The 26,284-nt window shown below is 39.3% G+C and overlaps 1 protein-coding gene across 1 annotated transcript in view; it reads right to left on the bottom strand.

The window, feature by feature from the left end:
* LOC144634437 (uncharacterized) overlaps nucleotides 1–26,284 on the bottom strand; it is a 55,070-nt gene that overhangs the window by 11,458 nt on the left and 17,328 nt on the right. Inside the window, exons 6-12 of the mRNA XM_078493388.1 lie at nucleotides 16,881–16,952; nucleotides 16,159–16,230; nucleotides 10,123–10,197; nucleotides 4,865–4,915; nucleotides 4,623–4,679; nucleotides 4,261–4,332; nucleotides 406–611 (exon numbers count right to left, since the gene is read on the bottom strand). Coding sequence (XP_078349514.1) covers nucleotides 406–611; nucleotides 4,261–4,332; nucleotides 4,623–4,679; nucleotides 4,865–4,915; nucleotides 10,123–10,197; nucleotides 16,159–16,230; nucleotides 16,881–16,952 — 605 coding nt within the window. The remainder of the gene's footprint in view (nucleotides 1–405; nucleotides 612–4,260; nucleotides 4,333–4,622; nucleotides 4,680–4,864; nucleotides 4,916–10,122; nucleotides 10,198–16,158; nucleotides 16,231–16,880; nucleotides 16,953–26,284) is intronic.

Below are 26,284 nucleotides of genomic sequence, written 5' to 3'. Positions count from 1 at the left end.
TCGATTGCTCGTACAGCTCATTACTAACCAATTTTTAACGGTTATGGTTAAAGTCTGTTTCAATCCAGTGGATTGTAAAATAAATTGGTTCAGCAGTCCTGGCTTTTAATTTCGGTTTCTGTTGCTTAAAGGGACTAAGTGTAGAAGACAGCATTCCGGCTCTCCCCCCTGTACAGGATACTAGTCGATCATAGGTAACCCCTATGAACTTTGCCTTGTAAAGGACTATTCTATTAACGTCATCATGTATCTGTCATGTTTTTTAAAAGGGCTGGGAATAAATCCAAACATTGTTTTTGTTTCTTGAATGTTTTCTCAAAAGATGCCTTTGTCTAAAGAAAATGTTTACAAAATCAAAACAAAAACCATAGAAACCCGCCAGTCGTCAAGAAGCATTTAGGATACCTGGAGGGCATTCCATGCATCCTTGTTTTCCTTTTGAAGTAGAGGAAGTAAACGTTCCAAGTGGGCACGGTAAAAATGCGGCATAATTCTTGCTATTGTCAGGTACTTTTCTGAATCCTGAGGCCAACAAGGAAAGGGTTATTTTGTCGATATATTTATGGTTAATGTCGACTTTGATAGCTTCTGTGAGTAAATCGCGAGGATTTCTAGGAGGTAAAAACAACAAGGTTTATAAGAATGCATAGTAGAAAACAGCACAATCAGTTATAGGCGCGCCAAAAACAATTCTTCCTATGTTTTAGAAAGTGTTTGAAACTCATTTATGTTATTACAAATACTAAAAATAAAAATAAAAATATAATACTGTAATAAATAAAAAATATAATACGGTAATATGATCGACTCCTCCCAGCCCCCCCCTCCCAAAAAAAAAAAAAACCCAGTGAGAAAGGTTTTTCCTTACACTGATGATATTTATTGTCTAGAATATCAGTCCTAACATTATCAACAAAGTGTCACGCATCGCCGGAGTCGTTTTTCGTCCATTGATATGCACTACATCGTTAAACTAAAGCAGTAAATTAAAGGAAAGTAAGTCCATGAGCTCAACGACGACCTATCATAACGACAACAGAGTGGAGGAGATAGTTCATCCAAGCGGCAGTCGACGTAGATCGTGTCTAAAAGTACACACGAGTGACATTGAGTAACCACGAAAGTCCACTAGTGACCACTAATGAGCGACCACTAGTAACTACGAGTGACAATGAGTGAAAATTCATCAAAATATTTTGCTGAGATCATAAGGACGTCACCATTTCTTCACATCATCAAATAATCACTAACCCATTTCCAGAGACCAAAATGTGTGAAGAGTTTATCATTTCCTTCTTGTCCAGAAGGGGTTCCAGCACAGAGCGGGAGGGGTGGGTGTAATCTTCTCTCCGCCCTGTACCCTTTAATCCCGATTCACGCCAGCCTCCCGCTTTTCTTGACTTTGAATCTTTCGCCTTTTTCGTCACAAAATATTATGTCAGCAGTGTTGAGAAATCATAAGAAGAAGCTTCGGCGCGTACAGACGATCAGGCCACCGAACTTAAAACCTACAAAGATGTCAAAGATTCCCAACAGAAGGAAATCAATAAGTTTAAAGGGACTGCTTCATGGTACGGTGCATGTACAAGCTATGACGCAAGCAAAATCACTTCTATTGTTTATAGTTCAATCGGAAGCGATGTGTCAATATGCATAATTAATGCTTAATTTGTCCGTGTCATGGAATTTTTGCGTGAGCTGGTCGATCGACTCGTCTGACTCATTCAATCGACTCTCTTCACAATTTTAAAGCTAATGCTGAAAATGTCGCCAGTATTTGGAAAATCATTCAACTGCCAGTGTTATGGTGTGTGGGATTAATCAGTCTCTTCATCTTTGAGGGCATACATAGGCTTGGATTCTTCCACTGTTTTTTGCAATCCCCGCTTTGAACGTCATATTTACACTCGGCTTTCACCTAAAACCAGCCCGTAACTGTACAATAATCCACGTAATCTAAAACGGAACAGTCCAAGGTTTCTCTTTCATCCAGTCCTTCCTGTTATAGTCCTTATGCATGTTTTACGTCAGACAGGCTAGTTTCACCACCAAGCCTCGCTTTCCAATACAAAGTTGAATATTTTTCCATTAGCGAATTCCCAAAGCAGCAAAGACGAAAAGAATACCCGCGTGAAAACTGGATGAAGGTGGTAGAGGTTTGAGAATAATTCGTGTAAACGAGGCTTGGTGGCGAATTTTGAGCATATGACGTTATCATGCATAAGGCCTATTGAGCAAAAGGAAACCCGACCTGTGCTGCCGCTGTGAGAAAAACGCACACTAACAGTTTTCGAAGGCACAAGCTCTAAAGAACATAAACGGCGGGAACGAGTGAAACAACAACTTCAACTGTTCACTTTCAAACGCTAAATCACAAAACAACTTGACGTTACCTGACTTTAGGCGTGTTTTCATCAACTTTGACACCAAGTTGACAATGTAAAACTTTCGATGACACAAATCAAACACAACACATTACTCGCAGCCTACTTAACAACCAACACACGGACATGTTGACTTTCTACATCCACTATGCCGATACCGCTGACCCCTAAATTACTGGACAGAGGACTCCTCCCCCTTTCCACTCTGTCCTGGACCCCCCGTTTTGAAAAAAAAAATGGGAATGTTAACTTATTTACATATTTTAGTCCTGGAAATGGCTGTAACATACCGCTGTGAGATAATGATTTCAGAAATAAAAAAGGAGGGTTACCGAACTCGTTGAAGAGATAAGATGCCCAGTAGATAACTCATAACTCTTATTCTGAAAAATTTAGACTTCGCTACTGAATATGGCAACATTGTCTGTTTGTCCAAATATATTACAAATAAATCCGTGAAGTGAAGTTTTTTTCTGCAAATATTGTTTACGTGGATCTAATATTTAAATCGATTTATCTTGTAGCGTTCCTAAAAAAAAGATCTATACCATTTAGAAATCATATTTGCACTCGCCTATCAGCCACAGGATTGCAAAATTGAATGCCGCGTTGATTGTTCTTTTTTTTAATTTTCCGACATTGATTTTTTTCTTCATGCTTTTACAATCTGTCAAGAGTTATAACAGAAAGTTGTCTATCAAAATGTGGGATCACCGAACTTTTAGGAGAATAACCTAAAATCGAGGTTTACGAAACGGCTACCAGCCCTTCATGTGTTTTGATAGTTTACTCGGCGCGCGCGATCGATGCATGACGTGGCATGACATTGCATTGTGAACTACGAGCGCAGTGCAGACTCTGAAGGAGGGGAAAGACCAGGCGTCTAACGCAAGATTTGTTCACTGTATGAGTTAAAGGAAACGCGAGAAAAAGGTCTACGGGAAGATCAGAAATAATTGCGTTGTTAGAAGTTAAATTCCTTGTGCAGGCCAACTGAAGCAGTTTTTGTCCGGTTTACCTATTTACGGCTCCGGCCGCGGCTGTCATCCATCATCCAGACTACGAAATGATGTAAGTTGATTTCCTATTGCCGTCAGTTGGTTATTACATTTTTGGCCGTGAGATGATTTTCTTTTGCTGTGACTATCTTTACCCGTCAGAAAATACTGTTTTACCACTTTCTCATATAAACTTCAATAAATTCATGCAGTGTTACAATACATCCCACCATGGCAACGGCTTCTCTTCCACCCCGCCCACAAAACCTGTTAAAACCGAACCGAATCTCTCAAGCCAACAAGACAAACCTGAACCAAGACCTCCCTCTCGCCCTGGATTGGACTACCTGTTCAAGTGAGACGTAAGCAACCCCAAGTGGTCGTGTTGTTCGACGTCCTGAAAGACTTGACTCTGAGCATAATTCACAAACGTGTATACAATACTTCGCAGTCCTAATTACATTCTCCACTCCGCTGTATCTTGAAGGTTGTGATTCGTATTATGTGACAAAAGGACACTTGGACACTTCTGTTGGTACTGTACATTAAGTCTAGTGTTATTGGTTCAAGGACGTTTGGACACTGTGGTCACTTAGAACACTGAACAGCACTAACACTAACACTTAGAATTTGCCTAGTCATGAAACGGAATGCAATGTATGCTACCAGAACCGCTGGTCAGCGTTACACCCTCAATCAAATAGCAGCCAGTAGGCAGAATTACTTAACTAATTAGATATTAATAATATTTGAAAGATTAAAGAAATCTATATATTGCATTTATTCTTTCCTATTTACTTTTACTAGAAGTTTAATCCCCAGATACAAACCACATTTAATCATAAAATAGATCATTTAGGTATTTTAGATATACTGACATATATATTTTATACTGGCCAGTGGAATTATATGTTATTGTCCTTGGTGCCATTACCCATAGAAATGGACTCCTGAAACAAAGGAATACAAAATGCATCTTAAACAATTTTTAGACTTTTATAGTCCTGTCTTTTTTTTTCTTCAGATGAGCAGGTCTGCTTTAGTTGGAAAATGGGAGTTGTTGGGTGTACGATTCTTATGCTTTAGTGTTTGTGTCTGAGATACCCGGGCAGAACAGACAAAAATTTCGGAAAAGGGGGCTGGCTGATCTCCGCAATATTTATGTGGAGTGGAAGCCCTTCCCAACTGTGGAATTATATAGAATTATATCCACAATTTCTATGTGTAGTGGAGGACTTACTCGCCAGTATATAAGCTGTTATATATTGTTAATCCTGGTGTTGTTTTCCATAGAACCCTGAAACAAAGGTATACAAAATGCATCGTTAACATCTTGTAGAGTTTGTGTCAAAGATATCCGGGCAGAATAGAAAAATGTCGGAAGAAGGGGGTTGGCCGATCTCCACAATATTTTTGTGGAGTGGAGGCCTCACCCGACTGTGGAACTATTTCCACAATATTTATGTGGAGTGAAGGCCTTACCCGACAGTGGACTTAAATGTTATTGTTCTTGGTGTTCTTTTCCATAGAGCCCTGAAAAAAAGGAAAACAAAATGAATCTTTAAAATTTTTCAGACTTTAGTCCTATTTGTTTTTTTCTTCGGAAGAGCAGGTCTGCTTTAGTTGAAACATGGGATTATTGGGTGTACGATTCTTATGCTTTTAAAGTTTGTGTCTGAGATATACGGGCAGAATAGAAAAATGTCGGGAAAAGGGGGTTGGCCGATCCCACAATATTTATGTGGAGTGGAGGCCTTATCCCGACTAGCAACCACGGTGACATTTTTTCATCGATTGAATTTATCGTTTTTGAGAATAGACCACCCCAAAAATCAAAATCAGGGTAGTTTTCCACACGCTTTTTCTCTGAAACGAAGTCGGTGACCCCAACTTTTTTTTGCATTTCTGACACAAGTAACTCATTATCTGACCGTAGCAAAAAATTAAAGAAATCTATCGAGTAGAAAATTTTGGGGCGAACGTCCTTAAGCAGAGAATATCTCTAGATATACTCGCCCAACAGACTCAAATTTACATCAAAGTGACATTTGCGGTTATTTAAATGCATTCTAGAAGAAATCTTTTTTTTGTATATCGCTCCCGATCAGCATGGAAACAAAAAAGGCATGCTTCGCTACATTTTTAAAAATCACAAAACTAGACAGGTTCTAATTTCAGTTTCTCAAGGGTCCGGGAAGTTACTCGCCATACATAGGAAAATGACTAAAGACAAGTGTTGAAATTGGGCCAGCGAATTTAATTTTTTTAACAATTCACTGTTTTTACAGCTTCGGCCGATTTCACACTCCCATGTCAGTATTATGCAATTACGGCTTCCTTGCTGCTGTCGATCTCATTATCCGGATTTCGAAGTTTAAACGCCTTTGGCAAGTTTAAAAAAACAAAACCTGTTGTTTCTTGTCAAATTATTTATGTTTTGGCTGCATGTTGTATTCCTTTTAACCGAGAGCCAAGAAAACCGTTTGCCTTAGATTGCATGACAGCCATTGAACCTGACGAAGCTTTCAGCGTGGCCATCAAACAAAAGCAAGATTATCGCGTTGACTAACAGAGTGTTCCCTTGATTTACAAAATGTTTTCTTTTCTCCTTAAATACTTGCTCCTGTTTCATAAACAGCTTCAGACCTCCCATAAATGAGTCCCGAACTCAGAAGACAACAGGGAAAATATTGTTGATCTTCGTATGTTTGTAAGTAGTAAAGCCCGTTACCGTAGGGTGCACTTTTTTTAACAGCTTTTATTTACATCACGTTACAATACATCACACGATTTTTTACAGGAAAAAAGGAAGAGAGAAAAAAAGAAGTAACATCAATATTCACACAAAAGATCTAATTTACATATAATGCATTTAATAAGCTTTATTAGATGAAAGGTTCATTAGCACTTAAAAGTATTCTTATTAATTGTAATCTCAGGCATGCATGGCTTTTCCTTTGCAAAAGTTTCTAGTAAAAACTGTGTTTAATGGGGGTAAAAGATTTCGATATGCACCAAAAGAAGAAAAATAGCCTGGAAATTCTTCTATTTTGGGGTTTAAATATTTTGTTCTGCTGGTCCATAATTGTGAAATACCTGGCCACAAGAGAGTAAAAGAATTGTTTTGTGCGTGAAAGAGTTTGCGGCCTTAGACCAATGATTAAAGCGGGGGCAAGAGTGTTGGATTTTAACATTATTTGATTTTGAGCCAACCATTTCATAAAGTCCTGCCAGAAACAAAACGTCTTGCTACGGGTCCGTTTGCTGTTATCTATGTCGAGGATTGACATGTGAAGCCGCTCGTAGAGGAAAGGTTCAAAACGTGGAAACAGGTGAATAAAATTAAGCTAACGTTTATCTCGCGTGTTCGCTTGATCAGTTGTAAATAGCTTTTTTTATTATTGTCATGGCTTTCATACCTTTCATTGCTTACAACTGTCAGCGTTATTCTCTTCTGAACGTCAACATTTGCTCGATTATGACTCTGGCAATTTGTATAACTTCTGAAAACACGCGTGATATTAATCCTTAATTTCACTCGACCCCATAGGATTACCTATACCTAATGTTTTCCGTTTGCACTTGTAATAAGAATTATAAAAACAATATATAATTACAATAAAAACCTTCCCAAAATCCTTTGCAGCTGAAAAATCGTTAATGCCAAATAACTTGATCATTTTGAAGCCAGCAGGACTACTACGTCGTAAAGAAATAACTCTTAAAAATAACCACTTCTTGTATAAGGCGTAGGGCGATGATGCCATCAGCACGTGACATTGCCCTGAAGTTCGTTTTTGCTCACTGTGACAAAGATATTTTGTTACTGAAAAAGCAATCATTGCAGTTTGAAGCACATTGGTGTGAGGCACATTGAAGCACATTGAAGCACATTGTCATTGAAGCACATTGGCATTTCGGACTGCCCGGGTACCGAACAAAATGTAAATATTAAGGGAGCTATGTACAATTTTCAAAAAGTGGGAGTCTGGGTACAAGTGCGTATCTGGCGTTGCATTTAATGTGAGGAAGCAGCAAATTACATGTTGGTATATATTTATATGTTAAGTACATTTTTATCACTTTTATTGTTATGACGTCATCGGTCACGTGACCAGAACGGGCCGCATTTTTAAATTCGCTTGAAAACTCTACTTGTATCTCTCTCTTAGGATTTTTTTAAGCCAAGTTGTAGCTTTTTAAACAGGGTTTTTAAAAAAATTGCCATTATTATTTTTTCCTAAAAAGGAACGACACTAAAAAATACAACTGAAAAGTTTGTTGGCTTCCTACTGAACGACCACTTGCGGTAGGAATAAAAGAAAAATTGCCAAAGGCAGGAGTGTATGCTCTTTATGATTGCGTTGACAGTTTCTTCTCATTTCAACTGCTTTTGGCGAGGATGGATTTAATTTCTTTCAGACGAAAGGAGTGAGCCTGGGGAGAAGTTTGGGGGTCTCCAGCGGATTCCCCGTGGTCCTTATTGTGGGCTCATGACAAGAGAATTTTCAAAATGGCGACAATGGCTACAAGACAAGGGAATCTAATGGAGTGATTTTGAGTTATAGAAGACAGTTTTGTCGATGTTTTTCCTTCTTGACGCGATCAAAACGAAGAAGCATTTCAGCTCAGCGTGATCACTTTTTTTAAGTTAAACGAGACTTCTTGCATTCAACCTGGTAGCTAATCTAGACTTCAAGTAAACAGTGCTATTAACGTTCTGGAATGCCTCTTTGGGCATGTTAAATAAATGCGACCATTTCTTAACTTAAAATTTGTTCTTCCCATGATGTTTTATTGTATTGGTAAACATAGATCTACGTTTCCTTTGCATTTTGTGGTCTACAGGTAATTTTTGGGACTAATAGAATGCCTAATGTTTTGACAGGACATTCTGTATTACTGTTCAGCGAGTTAAACTATGGATTGTAACAAGTTCAGGTAGTTGTTGATCTCTTAGTTTTACACATAGTTATGTGACAGTCAGTTCTAGCAATTCCCTTCCTTCTCTCTACACACATTCATTACCTGAGGCATTTAAGATCTGCTTTTTGACTAGACATTTGTCTACTTTATAAAAAAAATCTGTTTGACATTTTTTAAGGCCTGTATTTTCAGATGTTGGATGACCTTCAGTAGCATTTTTAAGGAAGCAATGTTAAAATTCGTGAGGCCTTAAACCAGAAGTACATTCTGCTTAAACTTAAGCAAGCCAGAAAACCCTAATCCCAATATAAAGCAAACTGCAAGCAACATGATGTACCCTTTGGCAACCAAAGTGCTTTTAAGGCTAGCCAGAGTACTATGTAGGCTAACTGGAATCTTATGTAGGCAAACTGGAATGGCTTGCATGGCTCGCATGTTTCATGACACAGAAGTGCCATACAAGCAAGAAATACCTGACTCCAATAAATAGCATAACCTGAAGCCACCTTAGCTAACTATACTCAGGCTAACTGGAGTACTGCTTAGGCTAACCAGGGAGCTTTTTAGGCTAACCAATGTGCTATTTATATATAGTGGAATGGCTCTCATGACTTTTTTGGCTTGCACTTTGTCAAGACCCAAGTTTTTTTAACTCGTATTGAAATTAGCCAAGTAGTAGCTGTAAATTTGATTTAAATAAACTCCAGCTTAGTTTTTGTTGGCAACTTGCTCTACAAGAATACCAAACATAGAATTTTGTGACATAATGCTTTGAAATGAACAGAAGAAAGCAGCCAGTTTTTTTCACACACTGAAAAAGGCCATTTAATTACAGTCTGCATGCTGGAAAATAGAAATTTCATAAAAAAAGTTTTTTGTTTGTTTTGTTTCTATTTACAGGTGACTTAACGACTTTGCAAGGGCATTCCTGTTAGTCAAAATGAACTCAAAAATACACACTGTGTCAATGTAATAAAATTGTCACATGATTAATTCCCACATGTTGCCAGTTTAAACCTGAATATACTTTAGTGAAATTTATGGCTTTTTTATATAATATGAACATCCCAGAAAATGTAAATACTGACACTTAATTACATGTAAGTTTTAAAACCATTCTGAGGTTCATGACAAAAAATTTCTGTTTCAATAAAAACATGTAAAAATAACAAAATAACAGAGAATTTACATTATTATTATCGCAGACCATAAATTTTACTCCAGGTTAAGTTAATGTGTCAAGTTTTTTTGCAGCACAGGCTTGGTTCCACAGGGTGTGGTTCCAAAAAATATCCATACCTCCCCCAAGGATGGCTCTTTGGTTTGGACCCTCCCACCCCCTGGGATATCCAGTTTAGCTTCATACTTTCTTTTACAAATTTGTGCTATTGAGACCCTCATCCCCCTCGAAATTTCCAGTGACCATCCTTGGGGTGAGTATGGATATTTTGTGGAGCCGCACAATGTAGGCATTTGCTTATGAAAGTAAGCTGCAGATCGATCTGATTGATACACACTAATCTATTTTCACATTTACCTGTTTTCTATGGGATATATAATTATATATTGTTTTTGCCGGTTTCACTTGTAGTACAAATAATTATAATAATAATGATGATAATAATAATAATAATAATAATAATAATAATAATAATAATAATAGTAATAGTCGGTGTCAGGTTAAGAAGCAAAACAACATTCAAATGGGTTTCGGTTCAAGGATAAGAAAGGAAATAAAGAACACTGGGTTGGTAACATTTCATTATACTCATAGTTCCGATGGGAATTAGATTGCATTTAAATGGAATAGTTACAGGTTCAAATCTTGAACATAGGGGCCGACAAAAGAGTCAAAGCTCAATGCCTTTAGCTTCGTTCGTAGTAAAAATCTAAAAAACAAATGAAAAAGAAAAAAGCCTATAAAATATACACACACACAAAAACAGGTATGATTCTACCAAGACCACAAAACTTCTTTTGCACTTGGAATATAAAATAAACACTCCACTTCCGTGACGCCCTTTTCCAGCCTTGTTCCCAGGGTGCGCCTTTTTTACGTTAACACCCTGTTTTAATTGGTCGCCCAGAACCCTTGCTCATTAAGTGGGCGCTTATTAACTTTTCCTACATTCAGGGTGGGCGCTTAATCGAGGTGGGCGCTTATTCGAGGTTGGGCGCTTAATCAAATAAATACGGTATAACCCGAAAGACATTCTGAATGCCTTTAATATTTAAAACTGCTATCCTCCAACATTAAAAACTGCGTCTTCAGCCATAGTAAAGTTCAAGCCAAATATTTCTATCACATAAAGATGTGCCTTAACTTCTAGTTCCGAGCCCCAATTCATGTGACTAAAGCTCTTTGCGGTCTAAAGGAGGCACAGTATTATCGATACATACAACCGCTTAGCGAGTCTTAATCTTGACCAGCCCAAGTTAGATAACTATTCAAAGTGGCTATGAGCCACTAAACTCGGAAAATTTATTATGAAACAAGAATCGAAAACAACAAACTGACAAATAGAGATTTGCTAAAACAAATGATGTTTAACTTTCCACAATTCAGTTCACTTCACTTAGTTTCATTGTCATCTAGCTGCTCATCGAGAGCAGGCCGAAAGGGCAAGTGATAGAGTTCCCATCGGTTGCAAATTGTTTTCTTTCTTTTTATTTTTCCTTTTTGTTTTTTGAAGGTTAGGCAAAATAATGATATCATTAGAAAAAATGAGTTTTGGTCTATTTCAAGAAAACTGACATTAATACAATATTTCGGCTGATAGTTAAGCATGCATGTACCGTATTTATTCGGCTATTAGCCGAAACCCTAGACTTTTAGTTTTTGTGCCTAGGGCCTAGGCCGCCTAGCCCCTAGGCAATATGTATCGAACCACTTTGTGATGGAAGATATCGTGTAACAATAATGTCAATCGTCCAATAAACGAGCATTTCGTCATTGCGTCAGCGATACGTCGACCCGTTCTCGTTCGATCTGGTAAAACTTGTAGAGGTGTATTGCTGTATTCTTCGAGGTGCTGTATTTTCGTTGGATAATTTCATTCGGGCGAAGGTCGTGGAAGATCACCGCGAAATTCCTCTCCTACTCATGTTGGGGATGATGGTTACGTACACTGCTTTCACGATGCTATTCGGCTTCTTAACCAATATCAAGTGTGACACCGCCGTAATCGTGGACTTTGTGCGGATTCTGAACATTACAGCAAAATGGTTGTGTGTTGTTCGAATTTTGATGGAATTTTTGGAAGAATCGGTTATTAAAAGCCGCCGCGAGCAGCCAAAATCAAAAATTTGCTTGTGTAGCGGAATCTCACGTCTTTCAGTTTTCCTTTTCGGTTTTAATACTTCCTTCTATAAAAAAATGATTTATTTTTCTCTTAAATTAAATTCGATTAGGAACATATATAAATTATTAATAAGATTTAAGAAAAGTTATAGCGATAACTACGGCGGCCACTCTTGTGTATTTACTTTCAGGTAGCGCTTTTTTTGCTTTAGATTTTATTGAAGGTTGGAGAATTGAGGGTCGAGAGGGAGGCTCTCAAACTCTGTGTCGTCCAACAATCGCGGTCATCATTAGGGAGTAAGCGCGGGGAACTGAAAAAGGTGGAACTAGGGTGGGGCGACTTTAACCTCTTTTACATATTTTTTTGTCTTACTTTGGCTATTTTTTGGTTACTTTATTTTTTTTGTTCTTTGAAATTTATGAAATCTTTATTTTTCCTCCGACGAGTGTACTATCTCTCCTTCCTCTTTCATCTTTATATATCTTTTCAAATATTTACTAATCCTAAGGCATTGGAAAATCTATTTATTGAAAATTTATTACAAATATAATATACTCTTCCACCAATTCTACTGAGCAATTTTGTAGGATTGTTTAGGTAAAACAAGGGCAATCATTAACATATTTTATTTCACAAGCTAATCGCATATTAAAGCAAATTAGAGGTACGAGGGAGACTTCCAATTTTACAATAAAGTGGCTTTCGCCCTAGGCACACGTACGCATTGCGGACCTATTTTTGAAACCAGTTATACTGACAAAAAATAAACCCAAATCGCTCAGCTATAAGCCAAGACCCAATTTTTCCTTCAAGCTATAAAACAGTCCACGTGCAGCGAATCAACATATCGTTAAATCACAACTATGTAATTGAAAAACAACAAATCACTGACAAAGAATGAATTTATTAATAGAACCGTAAACATGCGTGGCAAAACATTCACCTGAGTTCAGAATCCCATCTCAAACAATCACGCATTCTTCTGAAGAATTAAGCAATTATCGATCATCATCCAAAAGCTACTGGTTTTCTAACAACGAAACCTTCAAGTTGAAAGTTGTTGCCGATGTAGAGACAGTTCAGAACAACTGAAAAATCACCAGAGAATACGGGATGATTCCTGATGATTCAGTGAATCTTCAGTTCGTCGCCGAATTCGCCAGCGAAAAGATCAAGCAGATCAAGCGGGTGAACTTTAAATGTCACCAAAACGAAACATGTGCTGTTACCAGTATTTGTCGAGTATCCTCAATCCAATCAAACTCTTCTGAAGTGGTTTCTTTTAGCAGAGAAGTCGTGGTATTTTAAGTTTTCGCTTTTGAACAAAAATATTACACGCAGCCGATTTCTGTCAGATCGTGTTACAATGTTAACCAAGCGCGTGTGAACGACCGCTTCTGATTGGCCAGTTTCTGGTGTCGCGACAACAAGTCAAATAGATCGATTCCTTCTTGACCCTTGTCTTGAAAAGTCACGTTAGCAGTGATTCTGCAAATTAACTAAACTCAAAGAAAGGAACAGATGGAAAGGAACAGAAACAGTCTCAGGCAGAAATAATTATTGTAGACGAGATTGCGAGGAAATTGTTTACGACATGCGGGATTTCGAATGCCCTCGTCAGTTCAAAAGACGATCACATACGCCGACAAAACAAATAATCAGTTCCAGTGCGAGCTGATGGAGGACGAATTCCAGATAAGATAAGATAAGCCATAAGTACAACATCAGGATGCTGAAGGATGACCAGATAAAGAACAGATTCCAACTCACCATCTCCAACAAGTACCAAGTGTTGGCAAGCCTTTAAGAAAATCAAGAACATCGGGAGGAAAGGGAGAGCCATAGTACAGTCAACGAAATGTGGCAGGGCATGAAAAATGCATGGAAGGAGACGTGCGAGGAAGCGCTGTGAAGAGAGCGCCAACAGCATAAGACCATCTTAAGTCTAGACACCCTGAAGAAGATAGAAGCCGGGAAGAAGGTGAAGAAGACGTTGAATCACAGCAGAACACGAGCTAAGAATGCAGAAGTTCGCATCAGATACTCGGAGGTCAACAAGGAAGTTAAACGTAGCATCAGAAACGATCGAAGGAACTTTGTGGAAGAGCTCGCGCGACAGGCAGAGGAGGCATCAGGCAGAGGCGATGCAAAAGAGCTATTTTCCATGACTTGGAAACTGGCAGGTGATAGAAAGATCCCAGACAGACCTGTCAGAGACAAGAGCGGAGAGTTGGTCACTGACCAGGAATGACATCGAAAATGATAGGCAGATCATTTCAAATAACTACTCAATAGACTTCCGCAAAGCGAGATGCCTGACATACAACCAGCCGACACACCTTTGCAGGTCAGCGAGGATAAGCCAAGTGAAGCAGAGATCAAGAAAGCCATCAAACAACTGAAGAACGGAAAGGCAGGTGGTCCCGATGGCATACTATCAGATGCCATCAAGGCACATCTAAACACCTCGACCAAAATGCTTTATGAGCTGTTTGGCAAGATCTGGGAAACAAACAAGATACCAGACGATTGGAAAGAAGGCTACCTAATCAATCTTCTAACGAAGAGAGATCTGAAGGAGTGTCAGAACTGGAGAGGCATCAAACTGCTGTCAACAGCCGGGAAAGTACTGAATAGGAAAATTCTAAAGAGGCTAAAAGTAGGGGCGGACAAACGATTGAGGGAAGAACAGGCTGGGTTCAGGAAAGATAGGTCATGTGCAGAGCAAATTGCCACTCTGATGATCGTCTTGGAGCAGTCTTTAGAGTGGAACTCTCCTGTTTATGCGACCCTTGTGGACTATGAGAAGGCATTCGACAGCGTTGATAGGAAAGTGTTGTGAAAGCTGCTACACCACTATGGCATCACTCTTATACAGAAGACCTATGAGAAGTGCACCTGTAAAGTAATCCACAACGGAGTTTTTTCAGAACTGTTTGAGATGCTCACTAGAGTGCGCAGGGTTGCTTGCTGTCGCCCTTCTTGTTACTGCTTGTCAACGACTGGATAATGCGGAGGACGATAGAAAAACATCAGGATGGTATTCAGTGGACACTCATGACCCGGCTAGAAGATCTGGACTTCGCCGACGAAATCGCGCTTCTCTGACACAATCACAGGAGAATGTAATCCAAGCTAACAAGACTGTCAAAAATCATAATGCAGAAGGGCCATAGGATCAGCAAATCCAAGACGAAGGTGCTGAGGGTTAACACCAGGAATGCAGACAGAATAGATGGGGATGCATGGGGATGAAAGCGATGAGGTGAAGGACTTTACGTACCTTGGAAGAAACAAGGACGGTGGATCTGGTTGGGACATACGAGTGAGGATCGGAAAGGCAAGAACTGCATTCACCAGCTTGACTCTTGTTTGGAGATCAAAAGTGATTTCCAGAAAAAAAAACTACGGATATTTAATACCAATGTAAAGTCGGTCCTTTTTTGCGGCTCTGAAACGTGGAGAGTAACAAAAGCAAACTCCACCAAACTGCAGACCTTTGTCAGCAAATGCCTGTGGTCCATCATGGGCATCTACTGGCCAAAGGTCATAACAAACGAAGACCTATGAACAACAACTGAGCAGGAAAGGATCAACATCCAGATAAGAAGGCGAATATGGGGTTGTATTGGGCACACCCTCAGGAAACTTACTTTAATGTCACCAAGCAGGCACTGAGATGGAACCCACAGAGGAAGAGGAGCCGAGGCCGTCCCAGTAACAGCTGGAGGAGGACGGTAAACGATGAGGCGAGCAAAGCAGGCTACACCTCGTGGCAGCTTGAAAGGATAGCACAAAACAAATGTAGGGATACATACTCGCTATACATACCTACCTACCTATTTACTTTACCTACCCCCTACCTACCTCCTACCTACCTACCTACCTACCTACCTACCTACCTACCTACCTACCTACTTACTTACCTACCTACCTACCACTTCCATGCATACATGCATACATACATACATACATACATACATACATACATACATACATACATACATACATACATACATACATACATACATACATACATACATACATACATACATACATACATACATACATACATACATACATACATACATACAAGTTATGCAATATTTTCGAGCGGCACACCTTAAAATATGCCACATGTGGCTTGATTTTTCAGGCAACAGACGAGCCTTTAGTCGAGTGTGTATAAAACGAAATATCAAGTCATGAGTCGGATATTCAAGGTATGCCACGGAAAACATTGAATTACTATTTTATCCTCACACCTGGAGGCTTTTCGTATTTTTTTTTTAAAAGTATTTACTTTATGATGCTCTAGTTTTTAGATAGCTGTTTATTTTGGCATATTAAGTTATTTTTACCTTTTTTCACAAAATTACACACTTTCACTAGTTTTACATTCCATAATTATTCTGGCTTGATTTTGTATCAATTTCCGTTCTTTTCTGACAATGGGGTATGAATTTGCTTGTACGTCCGAAGATTAACTTTTGTTCAACTTTTAAATACCGAATGCTTTCCAAAAACCAAACTTTTGGGATAGCTTACATTGTTAAGTTACCAGAACCAAATTTAAATGCCTCCGGTCCTATTGTCTTTATAGGATTATCTGAAAGCATTCTAGATAGACAAAGAGAAAAAATAATAAGATAGAAAAATATAAACAAACCTTGTTTTACTTTAGAAATTGGAATGGGTGGCTAAGCCATACTGTGTTACGAATTACAGGACAATTAACTCTTTTGAGGGACACTATTATGAGCATGACTTCGAAAAGTCAAAACGGGAAAGAAATGATTTACTTTAATGGAAACCTAAAAAATTAAAAAATTGGTGTTGTTTCGGTAGGAATTAGTACTTGTGAAGGGAAGCTATTAAAGAGGTGCTATCACAAGTTACACATAGATGAACTATGTTTTTAACTTAAATTAGAAAAGTCGGGGCGATTTTTTTTCAAATTTTCTCCCTGTAAGTTAGAAGAATCGCTTCAAATTTGTTCCCCCTTCAACAATTTACCTAATTCTGTTATATTGGTGTAGGTGTATTTGTTTTAATAACACATCCGTAAAGTACCATTAAAAACAACGCTAAAGGTCTTGTGTGGCTTACCAAGGTATGTGTTCCGTTATCAATTTGATTTATAGTTTTGCAAGTAAAAGTCTTTATATGAAATAGCATAAGCTTCAAGCGTTGTTTTTAATGGTACTTTACGGATGTGCTATTTGCGTGTTTCTCTAACCGTTGCATTGGTTGTATTGGTTGATACTTACATTATTTCAAGCTGATACAAATTTAAGAAGGCCTGATATGGAATATGCTCTAAAAGGTTGCCATTGAGAGATCTAAACGTAAAAGAAAAAGGGGATAAATAAATAAAAATAATTTATTTTTGTTATATACATACTGAGATTTACCCACTGAAAAGCCTAAAAGTAAATTTTTGTTCGCAACCCGATATAAACCAATGAAATGGCGCGTATCGCTTCTGTCACGTGTGAGAAAAATGATGCGTCCAATCAGGGCCGGGTACCTCGTTACCCCGGTTTTTCCGGCTCAGAGGGACAAGCAGCTTTGGGGCGGAATGGGGAACCGGAAATCTCGCATTCTTGTCCCCATAGCTTTTATCGCTTCTTTCAGCGGTGAACTCGTGGCACATGAAAACGAAGGCCTCTGGGACGGCAGCGGCTGTAAAAAGATTTTTGTTAACAACGCCACGAAACTCAAGGTTTGGCTAAGAGGTCATCAAAGAAATATTTTTTGTATACCTCATAGGTCGCGTCAGGGATCAAACACGGTTAAAAGATCAGTCGTTTGCTTGTTGCTTCAACGAAGTCAGAAACGCAACACTTCGCAAGATGTTTTGCCGTGACTATAAACTCGACAGGGCCTTCCTATTCGACGCACATTTGTTCTTGTTGAAATATCTCGGACATCATTTGCTCTTGTTATTTTAAAGGATGTATAGCACACCGATTTTTTGGTCTTATGTGCCGATGCAGCGATTGGCGACGGTCGAAGAAGAATTTCTATCTGAGCCATTTCCAAGAACCCGGCGCCCACTACCCAAAACACTCGTGGCTACTACAAGTCCCTTGTCCCCTCCTCTCCCCTGGTTAGAGGTTGTCACGTCTCGAGCCCTGGTGACACTTGCCACACCTGCAGGATGCCTTCGCCACAGGGAAACTTCACCCACAAGGCATTCAAAATGTACACAAACACGCTCAAAGGGGCCAGAATCTAGCTAGGCCCTGCAGTCAAAAGTGACACCCTTCTCTCTTCCCAGCATTTGACAGCTGCTCGCTAGCGGGGCACCAGCGGGAAGCGCAGAGCCTGAGCAGGTCACTGCATCATCGATGACGTCGAGCCCCTACCCCCCTCCCCAAGGGCTGTTCGGTTGTGTTATTGTACCTTGTACTTCTGTTCGATTTCGTTTCAAAATATATTTACAAAATTACAGTATATAACACGCACAGAAATTCCAGGTGGGTGGATTTTCCAAATGTGTCGCTTGATATAAAAGTTATCTTGTTGTTCTCCATATATCTAAAAAAAATGGTTAAGGATATTTTTGCTATTGATGGCAATAGATTCACATACGTTAGGACGATGCTTACGCTAATGACTTATACTTACCTAATAACTTGATAAGGTAATAAGATAACTTAATAAGATATGGGAAAACGTTTTGCGTGAGGCCATAACGGCCGACATCGCTTAAACGGAGCATCATAATGGTTAAAGGAACCAAGGTAAAAAGGAAAGATCGCATGTTGCGAATGCCAATAAGTACAAGGCTAGTGTTCGCTAACTCAGGGTTTATTTCACTATACGTTTCAGTAATCCTGCAAAGAGTAGGAGTACCCGGTGTTGTGGCCTGGTCTTGTTCTGAAATTACATTGGGGGCATCTGTAAAAATAAATCCTCATTCGTTGTAAACTGCTCAATTGCAGTCTGTCTAAGTCCCCCGCAAAGTGTTGTAAAGCGCATTGAGCATATGGAAATGCGCTATATAAATACCGTCATTATTATTATTATTATTATTATTATTATTATTATTATTATTATTATTATTATTATTAATCCTTGATCAGAGAATGACCAATAGCTAGGTCGGTTTTCTCTTATTACTGACGCGCGACACGCCCTTAATTTTTGACAGCGATGATTGATTAGATGGTTCTATTGTCTTCATCGAAATCACGATGAATTAATAACACTACATAACGCAAATCACTCATCGTACTTTATGTCACGCAATACAACTGAAAATATCTCAACACGCATTAGTTTGAAATTCTCGTTGGGTTTCAGAATTTTCTCGAGAAGCAAAAAAAGCTCTGATTGATTCAAAATTTAAGCGAAATGCTAATTAAATGTAGAAATGTACTTAATTATGATTTAAACAAAGAACTATGTGCAAAAAACTACATGTCCAAAAATCATGTTTTTCAATTCAATTGCTTAACACCACATACAATAAAAGAAAAAATACAAAAACGTAAAACACTCACAGTACTTTCCTTCTAACACTATTTTAACAATTAAACTAACAATAGTAACGTCAATAAAAGATACAGCACTCAACAATTGCTCACACCATTTTCGCACTAATCTATATAATAATTACTAATGCAATGCGTAAAACTATCATTATTTTAATTAATGCATGCTAAAAACTAATTCTACTAATTACTTAAATTAATTCGGGAAGATTATGAACTGGCCTCACAGATATAACCTTTTAACTAAATTGATTGAGTTTAATTTAATAAAAAGTTTATTGTTCAATCAAGGTGGTCAATAGGTTTTTCCCATTATTTATGGTGTGCAATAAGTTTTTGGTGTGCAATAAGTTTGTTTGTCCTCCTCGTTATGTAGAGCTATGTAGGACACCTTAACCGGGCAATAAAACCACTTAATGAAGGAAGTTTTCGGTTGCTGATTTTCTTGTGTAGAGATAATATTTGCCTAATAATAAAATATGGTTAATCAAAAAGAAATCTTCCTCTATTTCAAAATTTCCGAAAATTGAGTCAGTCAAGATAATTAACTCTATTTGAAAAAATAATTCGTAGTTATCATATGACCCGTACGGACCCGCGCGCAATTTCCTTGGAAAACCATATGAAAAAAGTCCCGTATGAGGGCCGTACGCCTCGCTCTAGCAGGGCCGGAAAAAGCCGTACGGCCCTACTAGAAAAGCGTACGGCCCCGCTACTGCCGCGAGATGCCGAAATTGGAACCAGTTGTTTCCACAGCTTTGAATTCAGATGAGCGATAGTTAAGATTTTTCTAAAAAGCAAAGAATGTCCAACATGTTTATTAACTGAAACTTTACAAACTAGAAAGCAATGTAGTTTGCAGGCGCAAAAATTAAAACAAAACGTGTTTAAACTCGGCAAATGATGAAGAAATACTCCTGACAACAACAATAAAATCGAAATAAAAGCCGTCAAAAAAAAAAACAACATAATCGGACAAAGACATATCCTGGTTTGTAGTCACGAATAATAAACATTGAAGAAAAAATGAAAATGCAAAGTAAACATAAATTTCTCTTTTCTCAGGCTGCGTAAATTTTAAATCACAACAAACAAAATTCGAGTACACTGTTTACGACTAACCTGATCAATGACAAAGTTTCCCGCTTGTTTTCACGAAGCATTTTAAGCACAATTTGAACATCAACTGTAATGCAGAGCTCAACATCGTCGATGAACTAACGAATTCAAGGACTAATCAGCAACAGCAGACGTTCATGAATCTACGATCCGTGGTAAACAAAACAATTTGAAGCACCGAAGAGAAACGAAGCGAAGCAAAATCCTGAACTGCTAGTACAATCCCTTTCCAAGTCTTTATGTAGTTGATAGATTATGATCTAATGTTGTTTTTAACATCCAAAATCCTTCTTGGTTGAAAATTAATTAATCCTCTCGTTCAAACCAATTGTATTGTGAATTTCGGCTCAGAAGAAACGTTGTTCAATCAGTCATTCAGCGCAGAGCACGACTAGCCGAAACGTCGTGCAAACTCTTTGTTGTAGTTCTTCATAAACGTTTCCTTTGAAATTTCTACTAACTGCAATCATGTACGAGGAATTTAGTCGGATTTAAATCTCCTTGGAATGGAGCTTAACTCGGCGATTTGGTTGACAATTTTAACTGATATTTTAAAACTATGTACGCACATCGCAGTTCAAATGCACTTTACTGGCTTCCCAAAAAGTACGAGCTACCATTGGCTTTTCAAAATGCGCGCGAAACGGGCCGCCGCGTCTGCATCCACGAAAGAAAAACAAAAAAAATTCAGTGGTCATATGATAAAAACAAAAAAGAAATTCAGTGGTCATATGATAAAATGCTTATTGACTGAGTTAGGTCGGGCCGGACGGGAAAATATTTGGCTCTCGGTCAGGACGCACGGACCTCGCTGCGCTCGGTCCGTACGTCCTGACCACGAGCCAAATATTTTCCCGTCCGGCCCTCCCACTCAGTCAATAAGTACATATTAATTCCAGATTTCGTCGTTTTTTATCCGGTTTTCACGGTAGTTTTCATTTTACAAACAAGAAAAATGTTTTGTTAGACCTCAAGATTTGTACAATAGAGCGTTTCTGCGCTTTTTTAGTTTTGCCAACATTTTGTGACATATTATTTTTTTTACCAATTTCTTGTGATTCAATTTTTTTGAGACGTTCAAAGTTTTCATGAGGCAGATGTGTTTCTCTTTGAAAACAAATTTTCTGCCCTTTCAAATGAGATATTGAAGCCTTCACTGCTGTAAATACTTTTGTAGGTATTAAATAAAACGTGCAATATGGTCTTTTAAGCCAGGAAGGGACATGCTTCCAGAACTCAGATGAAGAGATAGTGCTAGAGGAAGAGTTAGTGTTCGAGAGATTCTGATTCTTCTTTACAAAAGGTGCAGCTTAGAGATTTTACCAGACCGAAGCGAAAGCGTTTTTCGTAAGTAAAGACGATATTATCTCGAACTTTAATTTGTATTGAAATTCTCTGATTTGTGACTGAATTGTAACACAAAATGGAAGGAAGTAGACCTTTTCCTTTTCCTTTTCCTTTTGTCTGGGTACTTTGCCAAATACTTTTGTTTAGCTGTTGGTGGGACTTGTAGATTAATGAGGTATACTAGCTAAGTGACGAAAACTGTGAATAATTTCTAGAACACACATAAATAAACACTTAAAAACTTAACACCAAAATATACATAAATAAGAATTGCAAAACATTTAAAAGAAACGTTAAAAGGAGCAAGAAAAGTTTCCTAATGCGGCTACGAGTTTCCTAATGTCAAAAATTATGGCTACACAGCTAAGTTTCGGCGAGGGATGCTTCTAAAACTTACAGCTACGGAAAGCTTTAACATTACAGAGTGAATCTTCTTTTTAGAATTCCGAAAACATCTCAAGTTGTGGTGGCATCAACTCTCTACTCCCCTCCCCCCTCCCAAATACTCCGTACGTCTGCGGGTTAAGAAAGCGATCAAGTATGACTGAGCGTTTTTTTTGTTGAAGACAGTATGTAGAATTAACAATCGATTTATCAAATCAGAGCCAACCACTGGTGACCAAGTTATCAAACCATGCACTTCTGTTCGATTTCAGGAGTCCAATAGGGATATTATGTTGTACGTAAGCAAATATCCGTGACAAGTCGTAGTTTGCATCTCATATGAAATATAGTTACGATATTACAGTGTAATACGCACAGAAGAAATAGCTCAGTGGATTTATGAAAGGTGTCGGCTTGTATAGAAGAGATCTTGTTACCTTGAAGTTGTCTAAAATTCAATCAATTAAGAATTAGTCTTTTTGTGCTATAAATGGTAATATATGCACATTCTTCTAAATACTTATGGTAATAAGATTGGGAAAATTATTTGCCTAAGGCCAGGTCAAGTAAGATGTATAGATGGCCGGAATCGCTGAGGGGGAGGAGGGTCGGTTAGCAACAACCACGTGCGCGATGGACAAGTACAAGGCAATTACTATAGTATAGGAAACTGACTAAAAGCGTCTGTAAGGTTGTCTCCATGTTTCGTTATCCCAAACGCTAACGATTGGCGATAGAGCAAATAACGATGCCTCCAATCTTTCGAATAAAACTTTATCCCTTTTCCACGGATCGTGTTTCAGCGATTTCTCTAGCCTATTCGTTGTTTTTCATTCTAACGCCTGCTTCGGCAGGGTTTGAAACTGGCAGCGGTAGAGTAAGTGCACAATTCCCATTTAGCGCCATTTTAGCGTCAAGGATGAGATTCAAATAAGCTTTGACAATGGGTTGGGTTATAAGGAAGATAAAAATTTCCATCGCCAAGCAGTTGTCCTGCACCGATTCAAAGCGGCTCTCTGATTGGCTGATTTTGGCTGATTTTATAAATTCTGTACCAAGACGTACCGGAACAATCACACGCGAGCTTTGATTGTGAAGCCAAAGTTGGTCGGCGAAACGGTTGGTGTCATTTAGCTATGTTCGTCTGTTCGACGAGATGCATCGTTTTGTACGATATTTCAGTTGAGATTGTCAGTTTTGTAAGCTTTGGACGTTTTCTTGTTATTGTGTTGGAACTGTTTGAGTTATATCGCGTTGAGTTATACTGTTTGAGTTATATCGCGGCCGGTACAGTCGGTACAGTCGGTACGGCCGGGTGTACCGAGCGTACCGAGTGTACCGGGCGTACCGAATGTACCGGGCGTACCGAGTGTACCGGGCGCACCGAGTGTACCGGGTGTACCGAGTGTACCGGGTGTACCAGGTGTACCGGGTGTACCACCGGTGTACGAGTGTATTGTTGATATAATGTGAATCACTTTCGCGGCATGTCATATTCACGACACTTATTGTTCGCGTCACTTTCATTTCGCGATTTTTTGGAATATCGAAATTCCCGAAATAAAAGGAAAAATGTCGCAAAAAATTATATGTAATAAGGTAGATTGCACCAATAAGCGCACACTCTGGTTGCACGAAGAAAATTACTAGAAAATTAAATTTATAGTTAATATGCAACTCCTTATCTCGAACATCAGTAACGGTGCGATCCTGAGGAGAACGCCCGATCCTGAGGAGGTAATTTAAAGAGTCCACAAAGCCGAGTCATTCGGTTGCAATCTATGTAAAGAGTATTTCAGTTGATTGCCAGTATTTAACATCATTACAAGACAGCAGCGTAAATCCAGCAAACGATGGTGCCGGGTCAGCAACAGCAGCGCATTAAGTGTTATTTTCTACATGTGAAAAAGCGGACCGTGTCGCCGCTTCGTCGTCTCCCTCCCAAATCCTTAGTGGCTGCATGCTCCTCACTAACATTGGCATTTTTTATGTTTTCACTTTTTCAATCGCGTCCACGATCTGTCACGCCGAAGATAGGAGTCCACCCGCCCGGTCTGGTCACCCGGTCCGCCGTCCTCCTCGGTCATTCGCCTCGCCTCGGTCCTCGCCTCGGTCCCCCCTGGTCCCGTCACTCGTCCTCGTCCCCGGCCCCAGTCACTCGGTCACCCAGTCCTCGTCACCCGGTCACCAGTCCCTCACTCGGTCCTCGGTCCCCGGTCGCCCGGTCCGGAACGGCCGCAGTCGGTCGTCGGTCGGCCAGTCAGCCGGTACAGTCGGTACGGCCGGTACAGTCGGTACGCTCGGTACGCTCGGTACACCCGGTACACCCGGTACACCCGGTACACCCGGTACACCCGGTACACCCGGTACACTCGGTACACTCGGTACACCCGGTACGCCCAGTACAGTCGGTACAGTCGGTACGGCCGGTACAGCCGGTACAGTCGGTATGGCCAGTAGAGTCGGTACCGCCGGTACGGCCAGTACAGTCGGTACAGTCGGAACGGTCATTGCCGTGCTTAGCCATGCTTACCCATGTTTGCCCTTGCTATTATAAATACCTATGATAAGCCATAAATGTCCTTTAGATGGGATGTCAATGAGAGGAACTACTAACGAAGAAAGAAATCACCACAAAACATAACGTCTTTATTTTAATAAATAATTTTCTATTGTTCTCGTGAATCAGCCAATCAGAGAGCCGCTTTGAACCGGTGCGGGACTGCTCTCGCCAAGATGTAAACAGAGAATAAAAAGTAAGTGGGCACTCGGAGGTTGCGTCGGTACTTTTCTTAAACAACGAATAATTTATCTTTCCACGCGGTTCGCGTGTAAACACGCTTATTTTACTGCGAGTTAATCTCGTACCCAGATCTTTTCAACCCTGGGAGAGAACATCTGGTAAAGTCCGTTTTTGCGCGCATCAAATGTGTCAGAAATCTGACACACAACGCAAGTACGCATGCTCGACCTTTTAGGTGGATGAAAAGCTTACTTGGTATTTATAAATAGGTCATGAACTATTCTCCTAAAGGCGGAAAGACCAGTTACTAAATCTTGAGATAGATTTGGAGAAGAAAAAAGGCGCCACTCATGTTTTGCTGATAAATTCAAATCCTCAACCCACTGCTTTCAACGGTGGTCAAAAAGATCGCGCACAGTTTGTCACGTACAAGCAAGCTGAACGCGTCAGATTTGTGAAAGTTTTTACACATCCTTTTTTTCACAGACATGGTTATTGATACGTTTTTAAACTAACAAACTTGAACTAGATACTGTTTCTGCGGCTACTTCACTTGAGAAACGTTCCAAAGACGAAAGCGTTCTTTATAAAGGCTTTAAAATCCACTATATTTTCTTACCAGCTCACGTATGTGGGCGCGTGCAAAACGAAGTTTGAATCATCCGCGCGCAAATGCTGATGCAATTTATCAACCAATCAGAATGGCAAACTTAACGGACTTGACCAGATGTGTACTACCGTGGTAAGTAGACATCTGGGTACGAGACTAACTGCGAGTTTATGTAACACGTTGCCCAGCAACGTGAGATCCTGTCAAGACTTTCTTAAATTTTTTAAAGAGACCAGAAACATTACATCTACGAGATTTTTGGAACATCTATAGTAGTTTTCAGCATATACTAAGTTATTTTTATATATTTCAAGTTAGTTTAATTCACATACAATAAGCTAGTTCAACTCAATTTTTTATTGAGTTAGTTTATTCAATTACTCGTATTAAATAACTTTATACATTTATATTTTTACTGTATACACCAGACTTGATTTATTAACAGGTGTCCAAAGAATTTTGACACAACTAGCTACTATAGTTTCGAAGCCATATTTTTGCAAGGAGCGTTGAATGAGCACTAGTTTAAGCTCAAGTTCAACGTGAATTTATCTTATTTATGTCTTTTCGAATAAGAAGACTGCACTAACGCCACTTTGTTCAAATTATTAATTCTGCCAATTTAATTCTTTAAGTAGTAGAGCAATGATTATAAAAAATGCCACCTGGCCCCAGCCATAGTAGTAGTAGTAGCAGTAGTAGTAGCAGTAGCAGTAGTAGTAGTAGAGGTAGTGGTAGTGGTTGTGGTAGTGGAAGGGGTAGTGGTAGTGGTGGTGGTAGCACTACCACTACCACTACCACTACCACTACCACTACCACTACCACTACCACTACCACTTCCACTACAACTACCACTACCACTACCACTACCACTACCACTACCACTACCACAACCACAACCACTACCCCTACCCCTACCACTACCACTACCACTACCACTACCACCACCACTACCACTACCACTACCAC

This window comes from Oculina patagonica, chromosome 13 (genome assembly GCF_052425735.1).
Source record: "Oculina patagonica isolate OP01 chromosome 13, crgOcupat, whole genome shotgun sequence".
Taxonomy (NCBI): domain Eukaryota; kingdom Metazoa; phylum Cnidaria; class Anthozoa; order Scleractinia; family Oculinidae; genus Oculina; species Oculina patagonica.
The sequence above is the reverse complement of the archived record's forward strand: the minus strand, read 5'-3'. Positions and strand labels throughout refer to the sequence as shown.